General features: G+C 34.3%; 1 protein-coding gene across 1 annotated transcript; it reads right to left on the bottom strand.

The window, feature by feature from the left end:
- Positions 1-3120: 3120 nt before the first annotated feature.
- Positions 3121-10931, bottom strand: LOC149556113 (coniferyl alcohol acyltransferase-like). The gene is made up of 3 exons (XM_089833742.1): positions 10405-10931; positions 8930-9219; positions 3121-3760 (listed from the first exon to the last, which is right to left on the bottom strand). Exons 1-3 carry the CDS (start codon positions 10843-10845, stop codon positions 3121-3123), a joined length of 1371 nt encoding a protein of 456 aa, XP_089689868.1. The 5' UTR covers positions 10846-10931.
- Positions 10932-19370: the final 8439 nt, after the last annotated feature.

Raw genomic sequence — 19370 nt, 5'->3', positions numbered from 1 at the left:
ATGATAAGTGTGTAGAGTGAGAAATTTAGTCCTGTGGTATAACATGATCTAAAAGGATGCACAAAGGAATTATGTGAAAGAAATACTAAAAAGAATAGACAAAAACCATAAACTTATAATTGTGAGACATTAAATTTGACAAGAGAATAAATAGAAGAAACTTTAGATAATTCAAGCTAGTAAGAACTAGTATAAAATATAAAAATATTTTAAAATTATCTCCATTAAAGTGGAGATCATTAAAGTAGCTTGATTATGACCTATCTCATTTAGCAAAAATGGACTTTATATATGAAATTTAAGTTAATTTAAAATATTTTATTTTAGGCACTTTCAAAAACAATTGAAACTCTTTGTCAGAGTAAATGACCACAAAAAACAAAAAAAAAACTAAGATCCAAAAAATTAGGGGTCTAGATAGTACTAAAAATGTACACCTCCAAATTACCTCTACCATAGACTCACCAAACATCATACACAACAACTAAAGAATGTATGAGAGATTTAATGCTAGCATGATCCTTTCTCATCATAGAGAATAAGAGGATTAAGATTTACAAAGCATTAATAAACCCTTTGCACTTGGTGATACAGGACTATAAGTAAAATTTCCTTTAAGAAATACAAGCTTAGATATACCCAACAATAACATTTCAAAAATTGAATGCATAAGTAATAAAGCTCAACAAAGATTATTAAAGCCAAGACTTCAAATTTTCATTCTAAATAAATAAGTCAACCAATGAGTCAAGGGTAGCTAAACATATTGTACAAGATGGATCTCAAAATGCCTATCCTCTAATGTGATTAACAAAAAGACTCTAAAAAATAGTCAAGTATGTCATAGGCTAATACAACCCTCATTGGATGAATATGGATTGTAAGACAATTGACTAACAACTTGACAAAAAAAAATGTCCAACCAAAAATTAAACATTGTTCGCAAATAGATTGGCATTCCTTTTAACTTAAAAACAATAACCAAAGAGTAAATGCTTGATCATAGATAAATCATGTCTTTACTCATCACAAAAATTAAAGCAGCTATGATCTTGTGACTTTTAACCATTAAAAATGGAAACATGGAACATTAAAAATAAAATGTAAATTGAAATATCACTAAGGAAAAGAGGATATAATCAAAGTCACGGTAGCATATTTTTCAACCAAGGATCCTATGTTGCAATCCATAACCAAACCTTGACAGAAATAGTGAAATTTGAGAAGTAGCCACAATAAGCTATTTCACTAGTGAATGAATTGAGATATTATAAAAAACTCAAAATATATATTTGACTGTAATTAAGTATGGAAACAACAATGTCCAACTACCTTGATGGTAAAAATTAAACTCACCTAACATTATTACATTCTTATGCAACTAATCATTATTACTTTTTATTTAAGTACACTTAGTAAATGTACACAATATAAATGAATGTACCAATATGATTAATATTGTATTTGAAATAATGAAATACTTTAAATTTTTATATACAAATTTTTATTTTTATTTTGATCAATCTAAACCTATCTTATAATTAGTTGTGTCCCTAAAGGACTACAAAAATACAATAAAATATTATTAAAACTTAATACATGTGTTTAATGGATATGGTATTATAAAACTAAGCTTAAAACTATATATTTTATTATTTTTGAAGAAAAAAATGACATGTTGTATACATATTATTTCATTAAAATATTATTAAATATAAATTAATTTTTAAGAAGTTAAAAAAAATCTCAAATTATTTCTTGACATTTTAGAGAATCATTTATAACAAAAAAAGTTAATAAATCACTAGTTCTTGTCATCTTGGTAATCTAATAGATTATTTCTTAGGTTCCTAAAAAAATTTTAAAACTTGAGTTTTTGAAAGTCTCACTCTGTCCCAAAAAAGAAAATTGAGTTTTTCAATGTCTCACTTTGTCCCAAAAAGAGGTACACACTATTGAAGGGATAACCTACTTATGACAACATTCAACACCTCTCCATTATTTTCAATCTTTGTGAATTGGGGTTTTGTTCTCACTTTTCTTTTATTATAACTAATATTTACCAATATACAATCATTTTATCATTTGATATTCTATGTACTAGTAATGCATTTTAATTTATGTATTTGTTGGGGTTTCTATTAAATTTGTATATCAATTAGTCAATATAGTCTCAAAAATTCCTTACTAATGTATTACAAAGCTCTTAATTCATCCAACAAAATTTTGTCAATTATTATTTTGTTATATTTCTTGAGGGTTAAAATATTATTTAAAAAGTTCATTTTTTACTTGCTTTGAATCAACAAATTTAAAGTATTGATTATCAGCTAAAACATAACAAGTCTAAAGTATAACAAATATTTTCTTTAACAATCTATTTTATTCAACATAATCTTGTCAATCGAGGAATATTTCTATTTTTTGAATTCAAAACTCATTTGTTCGCTACTTGCTATCTTTTAACAATGTTTCATTATTCAAATTGTTCTAAATAAATCTAGGTGCTGTTTTGTTCTCTCCCAAGCTCTCGGGTATAAGCATTGCTATAATCAAGTTAGTATAAGATATTCCATAGTCTAAACTCAAGTTTCTTAGGACCATGCTTCTTATAGATGGCACTATATCTGTTGGTTACCTTCTAGCCCATCTAATGAACATGGTCATTCATGTTGAATAAACTATTTCCCTTATTTGCCTAAAATAGCTCATTACCAAAGTTCAAAAAATCATTACCAAAGTTCAAAAAATAAACTTCACTACTTTTATTTGGAAGCATATTAATGATATGTCGATTGATAATGTAGGTGACCTGCCTGGCACTAATGCTTCTCTTATTGATCAACAATCTTATTTCTTTTCTTTTCAATTGGAGCTCACTCTCTCTTTTATATATTTATATATTCTATATGTAGTTGCTATTACTAATCTCTCAAAATATTTCGTTCTCTCCGATGATATCATTTCCCATTAGGTAGTCTTAGAATCAAGTCGCTATATTGGTTTCCTTTCAAAGTAGTACAAAACAAGACTTTCAAATACATTACTTTACCATCTATACTATTCCACTGTGGATAAAAGATGAAATGTTACACCAAATATTCCTCTGAATTGTTTATCCTACCAGTTCATTTGGTTGGCCCTAACGAACAAAAAGTCACGATCAGTTTCAATGGCATCCAAGAGCTTCTCGGCCATGTGCATGTAAACAACCATATTCCCATCTCCCATGGGGCTCACCTGCAACATCACATACCCTCCTGTTCCTCCCCAGGGAAAATACACACTTGAAAACATTGGCCACCCACAACCCAAATCAAACTGATACAATGGAATCCTCACTCCCGATGACACCACCACAGCAGACTCTTTCTCCGCATAAACTCTTGCCAACATCGCTGCCGGTCTCTTCTCCTCCACCCAATCAACGAAGGATTTGAAATACTCATAACTTGCACAACCACTTATAACGCTCCTTACAATTCCCGCAATTTTGTTCAATGGCTCCTCTAATATCTCCTCTCCGTAGCACTCCTTGAAAGGAATTGCTATCCCGTTACCAAAGTAGGACTGAGGGAGATTCAAATGCGAACGCCCCTCTATGGGTATCCCAATTCTGGTCTTCTCAGAACGACTCAATGCTTGCGCGCGAGCAAAGAGTCTCCAAATGTAAGAAGAAACTGCCTCCATCTTTGTTATGGGTTTTCCAACACGGGGTTTTTCTTCTGTTTGGTTTGCCAGAGCCTGCAATTTGTGAAGAATTGATGCCGTTAACAACTCCAGCTCTACCGTTCAACTCCAACTCCATTGCATATCACAATGAGTAGATTCGGCAAGACTTCATTCTCACCGTCAAAGCTTTCAGTTCTAATTTCCATTTCTTCTTTGCTTTCTTAATAAAGAGCATGTTGACTGGTAGTCCATGCATTAGAATCTAGTCATCAGTAGTTTAAGTTTAGTTCAAATAATAATTCTTAAGTTGCACCATATCTTCAATACGGTGAACTCTGCGTCATTGCATGTTCAATGCAATGTATTATTGCCTTGATTGTAGCCTTCAATAATGTCTACGCTGCCATTTTAGAGTTGGGCTATAAGCTATTTCTTTTTACATATAGATAAAAGTCTCAATTACGTTGTGGCTGTCTGCGGCTCATATATTTTGATCAAGAATTTGAATTAAATAAAAAAAACAGAGTATCCTCTGTTCTTGAGCAGAGTAGAATATTTTACTTTTATATATTATTGATTTTTGGGTATTGGATATTATTTTCTCTGATGTTGTTTGGATCTTTCAGGTTTCTACATTTGGTATCAGAGTAGAAGGTGTTTGAAAGATAGCAGCATGGCAAATAATTTGCAAATTTCAGAGTTTGATAGAGTTGATTACCGATATTGGTCAATCAAGATGAAGACTTTTTTGATTGGGAGATCGTTGAATCCGGATATGAAGAGCCTGCAGATTGGAATACTCTCCAGCCTAATGATAGGAGATTGAAGAAAGAAGCTGAGAAGAAGAATGCAATGGCATTGTTTCACATTCAGATGGCTCTTGATAAGAGTTTGTTTCTTCGAATTGCCGATGCACAGACAACAAAAGAGGCCTGGAAGACTCTAAAAGATGCTTACCATGGCAATGAACAAATCAAGGTTGTGAACCTACAATCCTTGAAAAGAGAATATGAGAACTTGAAGATGAAGGAGACAGAGAGTGTGGGAGATTTCTGTGTGAGAGTGAAAGATGTGACTCATAAAATGGCCACTTTGGGTGAATCTATTGCTCAAGAGCAAATAATACAAAAGGTATTGAGATCTTTAACCCCAAGATGGTATGCTGTAGCAATTGTCATAGAAGAAAGCAAAAATTTAGCTACCATGGAGTATGATGAATTGGTTGGATCTCTTATATCACATGAGGATAGAATAAGGGACACATTTACCAATGTTAATGAGAAGGCTTTTGCTTCCCAATTGCAAATTTCAAAGAACGATGGTGCTAGCAGCAGTAGTAACAACAAGAAAGGCTCAAGAAGGGGCCAAAATCAGAATTTTTCAAGAGGATCTAGAGGAAGAGGAGGTGCTCAAGGAGGAAGAGGTAGAGGCAGATTTGATAAAAGGAACATTCAATGCTATCATTGCAATAAATATGGACATTTTAAGAGAGAGTATAGACTGAAATCAGGTAACAATAATGCAAATTATGACCAACAAGATGAGGATCCTTCCTTGGGTAATTTATTTTGTGTTATGGGAAAGGTGAAAGTAATGCGAATGATGTTTGGTATTTGGATTATGGATGCTCTAACCATATGTCTGGTAATAGAGAAATATTTTCAAAGCTTGATGATAGTTATAGATCCAATATTACCCTTGGTAATAACAATATTGTGGATGTTGTGGTCAAAGGAGCCATGGATGTTTAGACAAAGGAAGGTATGAAAAGTGTTCAAGATATTTATTATACTCCCAAGTTGAAGCATAATTTATTAAGTGTTGGGCAGCTATGTGAGAAGAATTATAGAGTGGTATTTGAGAACACGCAATGTACTATCTATGATAAAAATCAAAAAATAAAGTGATTATAGTTGTTCCTATGACAAAGAAAAGGATGTTTCCTTTGAAGTTTGGTCAAAATGACAATCAGCTTGTCAATATGGCTTATGAGGATAAAAGTTGGTTGTGGCATCTCAGGTATGGCCATTTGAATTTTAATAGTTTGAAAAATCTAACATCAAATGCATTATTTCTTAGATTGCCTAAGGTTGAAGAGCATAAACAGATTTGTGAAGGGTGTGCAAAGGGGAAACATTCAAGGGAATCATTTCCAAAAGGCAATGCATGGAGGGCCCAATACCCACTTTAGCTTATTCATTCAGATATTTGTGGTCCAATGCAAACACAAAGCTTGGGTAAATCATCATATTTCATTATTTTTATAGATAATTACTCATGCATGTGTTGGGTATATTTTTTGAAGACTAAGGATGAAGCCTTTGATACATTTAAGAGGTTTAAAGCTCGTGTAGAGAATGAGAAAGAAAACACAATCAGATGTTTGAGAATAGATCAAGGAGGAGAGTTTTGCTCAAATGATTTTCAGAATTTTTGTGAGACGAATGGCATCAAAACACAACTCACAATTGCATACACATCGCAACAGAATGGAGTGGCTGAAAGGAAGAACCGTACTGTGGTAGAAATGGCAAGGAGCATGTTACAAACCAAGGGTTTGAACAATTCTTATTGGGTTGATTCAGTTGCTACAACTGTATATATTCTCAATAGGAGTCCTACAAGTGCCCTACACAAGATGACTCCATATGAAGCATGGTATGAGAAAAAGCCTAAAGTAAATTATTTTAAAGTTTTTGGTTGTTTGGCTTATGTTCACATCTCTGATCAGAATAGGCAAAAGCTAGATGCTAAAAGTGAATCATGTATTTTTGTGGGCTATAGTGAGGAAAGCAAAGCTTATAGATTATTCAATCCTATTACTAATAAGATTGTTGTTTCAAGAGATGTGATTTTTGATGAAGGGGGAGTTTATGGTCATCAAAAACAACATGTTGAAAAGCCAAAATCAGTTTTTGATGATGATGATATTGTTGATAATGATAATGAGCAGCCAGCTAGTGGTTCGATTTCAAGATCACCAAGCCCACCAAGAAACTCCTCACCAATCTCAAGAGCAAGTCCATCCTCAAGTCCTCCAAGAAAGGTAAGAAGATTGAGTGATATCTATGAGAGGTGTCAAAATCAAGCACATGAAGAAGATCCAATAGGTGAGACAGTAAATTTTGCATTACTTGCTAAAGCTGATTTTGAGCCATCATGTTTTGAAGATGTGTGTGCTAATGAAGTTTGGATGCGAGCAATGAATGAAGAGATGGATTCCATTCATAGGAATGAGACATGGGAGCTTGTAGATCTTCCACATGAGAAGAAAAAGATTGGCACAAAATGGGTCTATAATACCAAGTATAATAGTGATGGGAGTGTTGAAAGACACAAGGCAAGATTGGTAGCTAAAGGTTTCACTCAAAGGTATGGCATTGATTATGAAGAAACTTTTGCACCAATAGCAAGACAAGAAACTATTAGGATGCTAATCTCTCTTGCAGCTCAAAAAAAATGGAGTATTGATCACATGGATGTGAAAAGTGCCTTCTTGAATGGGTGCTTAGAAGAAGAGGTATATGTGGGACAGCCACAAGGTTTTGAGATTCAAGGCAAAGAAGATTATGTCTACAAGTTGAAGAAGGCTTTGTATGGCCTTAAGCAAGCACCACGTGCATGATATGCAAGAATTGATAGATATTTTTAGCATAATGGCTTTCAAAGAAGTAAGAGTGAACCTACCCTTTACTACAAACAAGAAGGTAATGATATTCTTATTGTGAGTTTGTATGTTGATGATTTGTTATATATGAGTAGCAGTTCAAAGATGAAAGATGAATTTAAAGTTGCTATGATGAATGAGTTTGAGATGAAAGATTTAGGTCTCATGAAGTACTTTCTTGGCATGAAAGTTTATCAAGGTAAAGATGAAATTTTTATTTGTCAAGAAAAGTATGCAAAAGATATGTTGAAGAAATTTGATATGGCTGATTGTAAACCTCTTTCCAGTCCAATTGCTTATGGAGTTACATTATGTAGAGATGATGGTGCTAAAATTGTTGATGAGACATCATACAGGAGCATTATGGGGAGTTTGATGTTGTTAACTCACACAAGGCCTGATATTGCTTATTCAGTTTCATTGGTTTCAAGGTATATGACAAATCCATCAGAGGAACATATGAAGGCAGCCAAGAGAATTTTGAGGTATGTGAAAAGCATGATAGATTTTGGCATTCACTATTCTTCTAATAAGTTTGAGCTTATTGGCTTTAGTGATTCAGATTGGGGAGGTTGTTTGGATGACTGAAAATCTAAATCTGGTAATTGTTTTTCTTTGGGTTCTGGTTTAATCACATGGAGTTCAAAGAAGCAAAGTATGGTTGCCCTTTCATCTACAGAAGCGAAGTATGTTGCCATTACTTCAGCTAGTACACAAGCTTTATGGCTTAGAAAGCTTCTTGAAGAAATTGGAGAGATACAAGTTCAACATACTGTGATTTTTTGTAACAACATAAGTATCATTAAATTGGCCAAAAATCCGGTTCATCACAGCAGGACCAAACACTTTGACCTGAAAAAATATTTCATCAGAGATTTGGTACAAAATAAAGTGGTTGAGTTGAAGTACATCAACACAAAGGAGCAAATCCCAGACATCTTCACAAAGGCAGTTGCAAAAGTTCAATTTTTGGTACTCAGAGATCAGAATGTGAGTCCTCTCAGCATCAAGGGGGAATATGAAGAATTGATGCCGTTAACAACTCCAGCTCTACTGTTCAACTCCAACTCCATTGCATATCACAATGAGTAGATTCGGCATGAGATCAAGACTTCATTCTCACCATCAAAGCTTTCAGTTCTAATTTCCATTTCTTGTTTGCTTTCTTAATAAAGAGCATGTTGACTGGTAGTCCATGCATTAGAATCTAGTCATCAGTAGTTTAAGTTCAGTTCAAATAATAACTCTTAAGTTGCACCATATCTTCATTACGGTGAACTCTGCGTCATTGCATGTTCAATGCAATGTATTATTGCCTTGATTGTAGCCTTCAATAATGTCTACGCTGCCATTAAGAGTTGGGCTATAAGCTATTTCTTTTTACATATAGATAAAAGTCACAATTACGTTGTGGCTGTCTGCGGCTCATATATTTTGATCATGAATTTGAATTAAATAAAAAAAATAGAGTATCCTCTGTTCTTGAGCAAAGTAGCATATTTTACTTTTATATATTATTGATTTTTGGATATTGGATATTATTTTCTCTGCTGTTGTTTGGATCTTTCAGGTTTCTACAATTTGTGAAGTGTGAGAGAGTCCAAGTGATAGATGCGCCCAATTTGGGGTGGAGGAGGGTTTGTGTGTTGATCGAGAGAAGAGAGAGGAAGTGCCATGTAATGGCTATCAATGGAAGCACCGTTGAGAGGGTTGCAAGGATTGAGGAGTGAGCGCTCAAAGCATGGCGTAGTCATTGAAAACGAGACGCCTTGTGCAGTTTCAGTCCATGCTTGAAAGAAAATGCTGCTGCTTATTCCATCTACTATTCTGTGATCAAAGCAACACCCCACTACGATTCCTCCACACTTCATCCTCGGCACCTAAAGGGAAATCATACCATGAATTAGGTTAATATGCTCACCAATAATAATAGTAATCATGTTTTTCAGCAAGTATATTTCTACAATCAATCGTAAACTGTCTGATGGATTTGATTTTGTTTTCTATTATTCATCTCTAATAGATGAAAAGTTGGATAATGCAAAAATATCTAACATAATATAATTCAGCAAATAACTTGTAATTGGATTTATTTTCATTATGTTAACATAATATAATTCAGAAATAACTTGTACTTGGATTTATTTTCATTATTTTATAGGAGAAAAGATCTAGTAATTGAGTGCTCTAATTTTCCCTTCCTAAAATTTTATTTTGAACTATTAAATCACATTCAATTTTCTACATCATCTTATTTGACGAATCTGATTCTTATAACTAAGATTTTGGACCACAATAACATGCTTTTTGCCAAAGTCAAAAATACAAGCAAGACCAATGGTAATGGAAAATGGAGGCTTGCCATTGTACAACTGACATACTTGATTGTTTGTAAGAACTCAAGAATACCTTTCATTCAATTTTAGGTAGTCATCAACAATAACTAGTAATCATATTTCTACAATTCACAAGATCAATTGTAAACTTTTCCTGGATTTGATTTTGTTTTCTATTATTAATAGATAATAGATAAAAGAGTTTGATCTGTTAATACAAATACATTTATCATAATCAAATTCAGAAAACAACTTATAATAAAATTCTTTTTTATGCATTAGCTTATAGCCAGAGACAGGATCTAGTAATTGAGCATCTTGCCCTTAAATCACATCCAATTTTCTATACCCTTCTTAAAATTGTATTTGAAACCCTTAAATCACATCCAATTTTCTATGCCCTTCTTAAAATTCTATTTGAAGCTCTTAGATCACGTCCAGTTTTCTACAATGGAGGTTCTTATAACTAAGGTTCATGACCCTAATAGCGTGCTTTTTGTGAAGGTATTTTAAACAGCGAAAAAAAAAACAAGACCACTGGTGATGCGAAATTGAGGCAGCTGATGTGACATCAGATAATTGATTGTTTAGAACTAAAAGATACATGCCATTTAATTTTAATTTTAGTTTTAGATAGTCATCATCATCACTAACCAGGGATACAAAGTTATAAACACTATTAGCCATTAGATCAACAATATCTATAAAAAACACACTCACATAACTAACCTGTACAGCCATAACAGGAACACAGTGAGGTGATTCTCCTTCAAGAGGCTGCCTCGTAGGAGTCAATTTGGCAGCAGTAAAACTAGGCTGAGAAAAATCAAGATCCTTAATGGCAGCGTCCGATTCAGCTTCAAAGAATGGCACTCCTTGATTGCTGCACTCTATCTCTGGCTCACCATTATGGCCTATTATAAATCTTCCGGCCACTGGATCAAGCAATACCAATGTCTGAGAGAGTGCGTTCTTAATAGAGTTTGACAACTCTTGGTATGTCTTATCCTGCACTGCTTTGTGAACAAAGAAGTGGCCATGACTAATGGCAGGAACAGTGAGATCTATATTGGAGCCTCTGAGGGTGTAATCTTTTGTGGGTACAAGCGATTGCACTATAGAGGTTCGAACAATCTCAACCCTAAAATGCTTGAACGACTCTTCCTCCATGCTAATTATTGAGAACCACACTACTATAATATCAATATCAATAATTGAATTGAGAGGCTTGGGAAAAGGCAGAATAAAGGGGGAGGGATAAATGCTTAGATGTTGGTGGTATAAGTGATGATGTGATACCTGAATATATATAGCAGTCTGGAGGCCAAAATATCGCACAAGACATAACAAGTTTCAAGTCATGTCCGGAAATGGGGAAGAAAGGCCCGCTCAGAGATAGTGCTTGGTCTCGCATTGCACCAATCATGGTGCGATCTGTTCGGAAAGGGATGTATGTGGTACTGGAAAATTAGGATAAACTGATTTATCAACAGGAGTAACAATAGACTATTCAAAGGAAAGAGAACCGTCTAACAAGACTTTAGACCTTGACTTCCAATAGTTGTTGAAGTCTCTTTAAATATTACATGTAATTGTCTTTCTATTTTTAAAAATTTATATACTTAAGTGAAATAATTGGTAGATACGAAAAACAAATACTTATTGCAATACTTTTCATAACTTTCAATCCAAATGTTTACACTACTACTACCACATCATTATATATATTCAATCACAAAAACACACATTTCACATAATCAACATCATTATATATATTCAATCACAAAAACACACATTTCACATAAAGGGATTAAGTTAAATGAAATGAGAAAGAAAGGTTCTATAGGATATCCAATTGGATTCTAAATATTAAATTGTGAATATATATGTGTACTGTCTTAAATTGGAAGAACAACAATTTATTAAAGTTTTTGTTAGAATAATTTTAAAATAATTGAGAAGTGGTGGGGGGTGAACTAGTTATCCTCAAGTCTAGATGTTCCAAATAAATTTTAACCACTTTTAACAACTCAAATTTATTCACTAGTTCACTCGATCTCTATATCAACTTAATAGTAACATAAACTTGAAGTTCATTGTTTCAATAGTATCCTACTTCTAGAATGTAAAGCATTAATAAATAAAACACATCAAATACCATTCGCAAAAGTATAACACCAAGATTTAACATGGAAACCCAATTTGGAAAAAATTACTAGTAACATGATACAAACTTTTCACTCTTCTGAAGTGAGCTCGATTAATAACCAACCATGTGAAAGCTTTACAGTACACATAGTTAGGTGTGGCCGTAGTAAAAGATTTAAAATCACCATATTAGGAGTGGTCTTTAATGGGCTTAAGAATATCCCATTGGAATGTGACCACCTTGATTAAAAGATTTATAAGTCATTGTTAGGTCAATCTTGATTAAAGGAATGTAACTGATATAATTGTTAGAATGTAACAAGGGGTTTATCTAATAAATACAACTCACTTTGCAAATAGATATCATAATGTAGCTCATATCTTGATCCACTATCTAACCTTCATTTATATCTTCATCACGGATTTTCTTGAAAACCCTTCATGTAATCACACTTCACCTCTTTGTTAGAATCTGAAAAGATTAATAACCCAGAAAACTAGTGCAAAGAGTAAATATCTAAACTATGAATGCAAATGATACTAAATCAAAATAGCATCATAGAGTTAGTTTCCAAGAGAGTAATGCAAATGATGGAAGCAAAATAGCACTAAGAGGATGCAAAAACAAGAGATACCAATACAAGTCAGGTAGCATGCTTATATAGGCTAGGAAGAGGGAGGAGGTGGCAACACCAACCAATGAGGAGCAACCATCTATCGGACTAAAGATAGAAAAGTATCTTCCCAAGATAGCTAATGGATGCTCACATGTAGGAAGGTGACACCTCACAACCATTCACCTAATAAGACATGCTTTATTAACCTAAGCGAGATTATTAAAAGTGAAGGAAAAACCTAGCAAAATAGGAAAAATAAAAAAACTACACTAACACCCCCCCATAAGCGAAGCTTAGGTGGATGTAGAAATGGGTCCCGACAATGAGGCCATGTTAGGTACCCACGTACAATGCAAGAAGATGCAACCTCTGAAAGCAGGGAAAGAGAGAAAACCACGTGGGAAAAACCCTCCCCCAAAAAGAGGTAAGAACCTAGTGAAGAACTGAAGAAGTCTCCCGCTAGTGAAATTGTCCCCTAAAATAGGAACATGGAGTGATCATGAAGAAGCAGCATCATTGAAGCATGAAGAACTGCAAAACTCTGTCAAAATGTTGATCTGTAGAACCTCCATGGAAATAGAAGGCACGAACCATCAACCAAAGAAGCATAGAACAACAATATAACCTCCCCTTAAGGTAGGTGAGGTGACAGGCAGCTAAAAAGATGGGCCAAAAATCTCCTACAACACAGGAGCCAAACTCATCGAGAGTGAGGTTCAAACACAAATAAAGGCATGTGTCATCAACACTGCATGAGGAATTAGAGAAAGAGGGCCTATAAGCGGCAAAAAACTATCCCCCCCATGGCACTTTATATAATAGTGCGAGTACAACGAATCACAATGATGAAAAGGATCCCGAAATGCAAGAGTGGCACTTTATCTCAGTGTGTTGCATAAAGATGCTTACAGTGAATATCAACAATGATAAAAAAAAACATAAGGCTGAAACAACAGAAGGTAAAGCCCAAAACGGAGCAACTGAAGCAACAAAATTGATCTCCGGACCTGAAGCAAATAGAATATCCACCAGAATGCTAAAACACAAAAGAATAAATAGGATGTGTCTAGAATAGAATTTGAAACAACAACCAACATCACTGGAAAGAGCATAGAAAGAGCTTTCCAGCGATATAAAGAAGTCCAAAATCGGAGATCGAAAGCTTAAGATACGCCTCCCGGAGTGCAAAATAGTACATCTAGATTTGACTATCATAACAGCCAACCAAACTACATAAAAACTCAAAAACACCTATACCAGCATCTCTGCTTCAGAACCAGCTTTCCGGCGCTTCTTTCGGATCGGAAAAATACCTCCGTATGCAAAAGTTATGGCCAAAAAACCAAAGGTAGGTCCAAAATGACCCTAGGAGAGGTGCAAGAAGGTGCTGATGCAGGATGACATCATGCTAACATCAGCAAAACCATGGATTAAAATTGACGGCCTGCGGCCTATCATAGCAAAAAAGATGCCATGTTGCAGGTACAGACGCTGACGTGGCAGGGGCCACGTGGCAATGTGCCACGTGGCGCCCGTGCCACGTGTCAGGCGCAGAATGGTAGAAAAACCCACGTCTGTGCTGACGGAGACTGCACGGCTGTCGGGCGGAGGAAGCTGGGTGGAGGCAGCAGAACCGAGAGGAGGTGGCCGCAGGGGCGGCAGACGAGGATCAGCCGCCGGTGGAGGTCCGCAGTCGGGCAGCGGCCGAGAGGCGGCCGGGCCGCGGCGGAGCCCGGGCGGCGCTGTCTGCTGTGGCCGTTGCAGGCTGTGCGTAGGTGGCGTGGTGGCGGCCCCACGATGGCTCAGCGACAGCGCGGCCAAATTTGATTTTTTATTTTTTAATTTTTTTTAATTTTAAGCCCTGCGTTCGTACGATCCGTACGGCAGCGACCCCGGAGGCTTCAAAAAATCTCCAAAATTGCCCTGTGGCCAAAAACGACAAGTTTTATATGAATCATGACTGCAAACTGCATTCTGGATCCAATGGTGATATCCGTTTGGGCTGAAAGTGCTCCGAAAAATTGCTGATCCCCTGATTTGAAGAAAAATTGCATTCAAATTTGTGACTGCCAACGAAGAGGGGTATGGCTGTAGCTTTGCATGCTCAATTTTGAAAAATATACAGCTTGCATGCAAAATCTAAAAGATACCCAGATAGTTTTTCGGGACTGCGAACAAAACTCAGAAAGTGGTTTCCTTGCTGATGTATAGAAGATGTTGCTATAGTGTAAATCAAACGCCTTTAACAGTAAAAAATGGCTCCAAAAATCAAGAAACAACCCCAACAACCAAAATATGACATGAAAATGTTGGATCAGCTTCCTAAGTCCATCAATGGCATGCTAAAACCTGCAAAACTGATTGAAAACTCCAAATATGCAAGTTGGTTGTCAGATTTAAGATTGAAACCCCAGAGAAAAACCGTTTCTGTCAAAACTTTTCTAATTCTCAAGATCATCCAAAGATGCAAGAGAAGAGCATACTTTGTTTTTCAAAAAACTACAATAAAGTTTATTTGCCCCCCCCCGAATCTCTCAAATAAGGAAACTAAAATCTACTCTTGCACATAGAAAAGCTCTGACACCATGTTAAAATCTGAAAAGATTAATAACCCAAAAAACTAGTGCAAAGAGTAAATATATAAACTATGAATGCAAATGATACTAAATCAAAATAGCATCATAGAGTTAGTTTCCAAGAGAGTAATGCAAATGCTGGAAGCAAAATAGCATTAAGAGGATGCAAAAACAAGAGATACCAATACAAGTCAAGTAGCATGCTTATATAGGCTAGGAAGAGGGAGGAGGTGGCAACACCAACCAATGAGGAGCAACCATCTATCGGACTAAAGATAGCAAAGTATCTTCCCAAGATAGCTAATGGATGCTCACATGTAGGAAGGTGACACCTCACAATCATTCACCTAATAAGACATGTTTTATTAACCTAAGCGAGATTATTAAAAGTGAAGGAAAAACCTAGCAAAATAGAAAAAATAAAAAAACTACACTAACACTCTTCTCATCTCTTTATGACTTTCTACTTAAGTTTTCCAACCTATAGAATCAACAAATGCTTAACCTATCTAAGTTATCCTTATGCCTCCTTAAATGGGTATCTTTAATCTTTTGCCACTTACACATTATCGTTGATCTTAGGGTTAGGTTAGATTCATCGAATCCTTCCATAATCTTTTTTCCTCATTCTTCTTCTAGATACTTCTCAAAACTTCTCTTTGAATCCATTCCTAGAAACACTAAAATGTAGTTTTTCATGAATTAAATGTTCTAATACTTATCCTTTACATGCTTTGACCAATCTAAAAATTCAATTGTTTCGACTGAGAATCTAAATTTCTACACACATTGTTAAATTTTGTCACTCGATCAATATTGTCAGATCAAATTCTCTCACCTAGTCAATACTCTATTCCTTGTCCTTGGTCATGACTAGATAACTCCTCCAATACTAAATGTCTTGTTTGGCATACTAGGAGTTGTCTTTTTATGCTTAGTAAACATTATATTTTATTGACTTCTATTGTCACTTTGTCGACACTAGCACAACATGACTTGAACTATAAGGTCCTTAATCATCTTCTTTTTTGCTTGGTTTAGCCTATACATTTGGTCATCCATTCATCATCTCTACTAGGATTCAATTTAGCTATGTTCTTCACTTAGTGTACTGATTAAACAAAAAATTATCTTGCCAATGTGCCAACTAATCAAGTGCCCATTGTAGCTCCACATAACTCAATCTTTCCACTAGGTCTTCTTGTTATCTCTTCTTTTCAAATCCTCTTCATTAATCAAATGATATGATACTCTAGTTAGCTAGAAACTATCTCACCAGTAAGGTTTGACATCAATAACAACATAACAATTGTTCCAATTGTAGTTTCCAACAATTTCTCTCTTTGGCATTGATGGAAACACCTCAAGTTACCATGTGATTAAAAAAGTCATTTGAGTATCCTACTTGAAGTTTGCTTCTTTTAGCTCCCTCTATGTTTAGTAACAAATATTCATGAATATCCTTAGTTTCATTCTGACTATCATTTCATCTTTTTGTTTCATGTTAATTATCATCTCTACATCTCGAAACACCAATTGTAGAAATAATTGTAATAGTTCCCTCTAGGTCATAATAGAACATCATTTTACTTTGTCATACTCTACATCTTTGATGTATAACTTCACCCTTTACTCATGCTTCCCATGGTAACTATATAAACTCTCCCTCTTTGACAACAATACAAAAGACACCTTAATATATCTCATACATCTTTATCATGTAGATAACTCCATTTTATCTCTTTGAAATTTATTCTCTCTTTGTCATCTTTCTTATGACTAAATCATCATCTTGTGCTTATCTCTTCATAGCTTTTACATAGTTGCAAAGTGTGACCTCTTGAATTAATTTGTGAGGTATTCTAATGAAAAATTTGATGCAATGCTCCATCTCTACATTAAATGGGCTTAGTTAGGAAAATCTAATTTACCTCTTACATATACATGAGCATCCTTAGGTAAATATTGTGTGAAAATATCAGCTATGTGTTCCTTTTTCTTCACATACTCAAATCTCACTTCTTTGTCTTCTAAAAATTCTTTCAAGTAATGAAAATTGATAGAAATGTTCTTGGTCTTGTTGTTCATCACAAGATTCTTAGATATGTTTGTGTCACTTGTGTTATCATATAATATGACAATAGGTTCAATGATCTCTTCCTTAATTCCTAATAACAATTGCTTTGTTCACACCATGTTAGAACACTTAACTATTTTTGCTACATATTTAGCTTCTTTTATAGATTGAAAAATATTTTTCTATTTCTTTCTTGTGCATGAAACTAATCTCTTTCTCCAAAAGAAAGCTTCACTACTTGTACTCTTTCTATCATCAACATTTCTAGCCCAATCTACATCATTATACACTTTTAATTCAAGCTTGTCATTTTTCTTGTATACAGTCCATAGTTCTTTGTTTCTTTCAAGTATCTCAATATCATTTTTACAACCATCACATGATTCTCTTTAGGATTCATAGAAAATCCAGCAACAATCCCAATAGCTAATGCAATATATGATCTATTGTAAACAACATATTAGAACTTTCCTACCATTGATCTATACAAGGTTTGGTTCACATCAACATAGTAGTCACTCTTTGAAATTTTATGTTTGATAGCCATAAGTGTACTAATTGGTCTTGAGTCTTCCATTCTAAAAGTCTTTAATATCTCCTTAATTTACTTGGATTATGTGATCTACATTCCCTTCTTCATTTCCCACATTGCAAACCAATAAAGAATTTCATCTCTCCAAACATAGACATCTCAAATTCCTTCTTCATTCCATTATCAAATAATTTTCATAATGAATCTTGTCCTCCAAATATGATATCATCCACAAGTATCTTAGCTATAGTATCCCTTTATTCAGATTCAGTCTTCAAGTATAGATTGTCATTATCATTAGTCCTTGCAAAACTAATCTTCACCAAATATGTGTGTAACCTTTCATACCATGCTCTAGGGTCTTATTTTAATCCATAAAATACTTTTTTTAGCTTAGATACGATATTCCTTTTTCTTGGATCAACAAATCCTTCAAGTTGTTCAATATAGACTTCTTCCTTTGTATTCCATTCAGAAATGCATATTTGACATTCATTTGATACACTTTGAATCCTTTGTAAGAAACATATGAAAGAATATTATCTCTCCTTCTAACCTTGAAACTAGGTAAAATGTCTCACCATAGTCAATTCCTTCTTCTTGTGCATATCCCTTAAAAAGTAGTTTTTCTTTGTTTCTTCTGACTTCACTTTTCTCATTCAAATTATTTCTTAATACCCACTTTGTATCAATAATATTCTTGTCATTTGGTCTAGGTACCAATGTCCAGGTCTTTTTCTTCTCTATTTTCTCAATCTATTCATTCATGGGTTCATTCTGATCTTCATTCTCAAGTGCATCCTTGACTAATCTAGGCTCATACTCACAAAATTAGCATGTATAATTCCTCAATATTTTTCTTGTCATAACTCATGAATATTTGTCTCCATTGATTTGATTTGGTCTATGATTTCTTCTTACATATTTTTCTAAATTAGGGTCTAGTGTTCTTACTTTCTTTCTTTTATCTCTTCAAGATCATCTTGTAGACTCACTTCTGGTAATACTTCATTTATCTTTGCTTCTTCTTTCGATTGTTCAACAATCACTTGACAATTCTTGGCCCTAACTATCCAATACTCACTTGTCTACTCTTATGACTCAGTACTCACTAGTAGCTACTTCTTGACAACTTTCTTTCTAGGCTCAGGCAAGGTACTAAGTTGTTATGTAATTCTTTTAGTCTTCCAGTTCCTATTTGCATTCAACTTCAATTTTCGCTTTGTATTCATCAACTCAAACATTTTCACTTTCCAAAAAAAATTAGTGTTAGAAATCAAACATTTATATGTTTTATTCTTAGTGGAATATCCTAGGAATATGCGTTTATCACTTTTAGCATCAAGTTTTCCATGTCTATTGTCTTCCAATATATAACATTTTTTCCAAATACTTTGAAATACTTAATATTAGGTGCATATTCATACCATAACTGAAAATGTGTAATATTTGTAGCTTTCTTGACTTGTATTCAGTTCAAACTATAAATAGTTGTACTAATTGCTTTTCTCTAGTTATTTTGTGAAATATTCTTCTCCATCATCAATGCCCTAGCACAGTCCATGGTTGATCTATTCCTCCTTTTAGCTATACCATTCTAGAGAGGGGTCCTTGGTGCCAACATCTATCTCTTGATTCCACTATCATTTCATAATATGTTTAATTCCTCAGATATGAATTCACCTCCTCTATTTGATCTCAGACACTTTATGCATTTACATGTTTTTGTTTCATCATATAACCTA

This window comes from Cupressus sempervirens, chromosome 5, assembly GCF_028749045.1.
Source record: "Cupressus sempervirens isolate cs-2001-9-10 chromosome 5, ASM2874904v1, whole genome shotgun sequence".
Classification (NCBI taxonomy): Eukaryota; Viridiplantae; Streptophyta; class Pinopsida; order Cupressales; family Cupressaceae; genus Cupressus; species Cupressus sempervirens.
The sequence above is the reverse complement of the archived record's forward strand: the minus strand, read 5'-3'. Positions and strand labels throughout refer to the sequence as shown.

Coding starts and splice junctions, on each gene's coding strand:
- LOC149556113 (XM_089833742.1), bottom strand. CDS start 10,845: ATGGAGGAAGAGTCGTTCAAGCATTTTAGGGTTGAGATTGTTCGAACC. Junction 9,220..10,404: donor TTCCTGTTATGGCTGTACAG/GTTAGTTATGTG, acceptor ATTTCCCTTTAG/GTGCCGAGGATGAAGTGTGG. Junction 3,761..8,929: donor TATCACTTGGACTCTCTCAC/ACTTCACAAATT, acceptor AACGGCATCAAT/TCTTCACAAATTGCAGGCTC.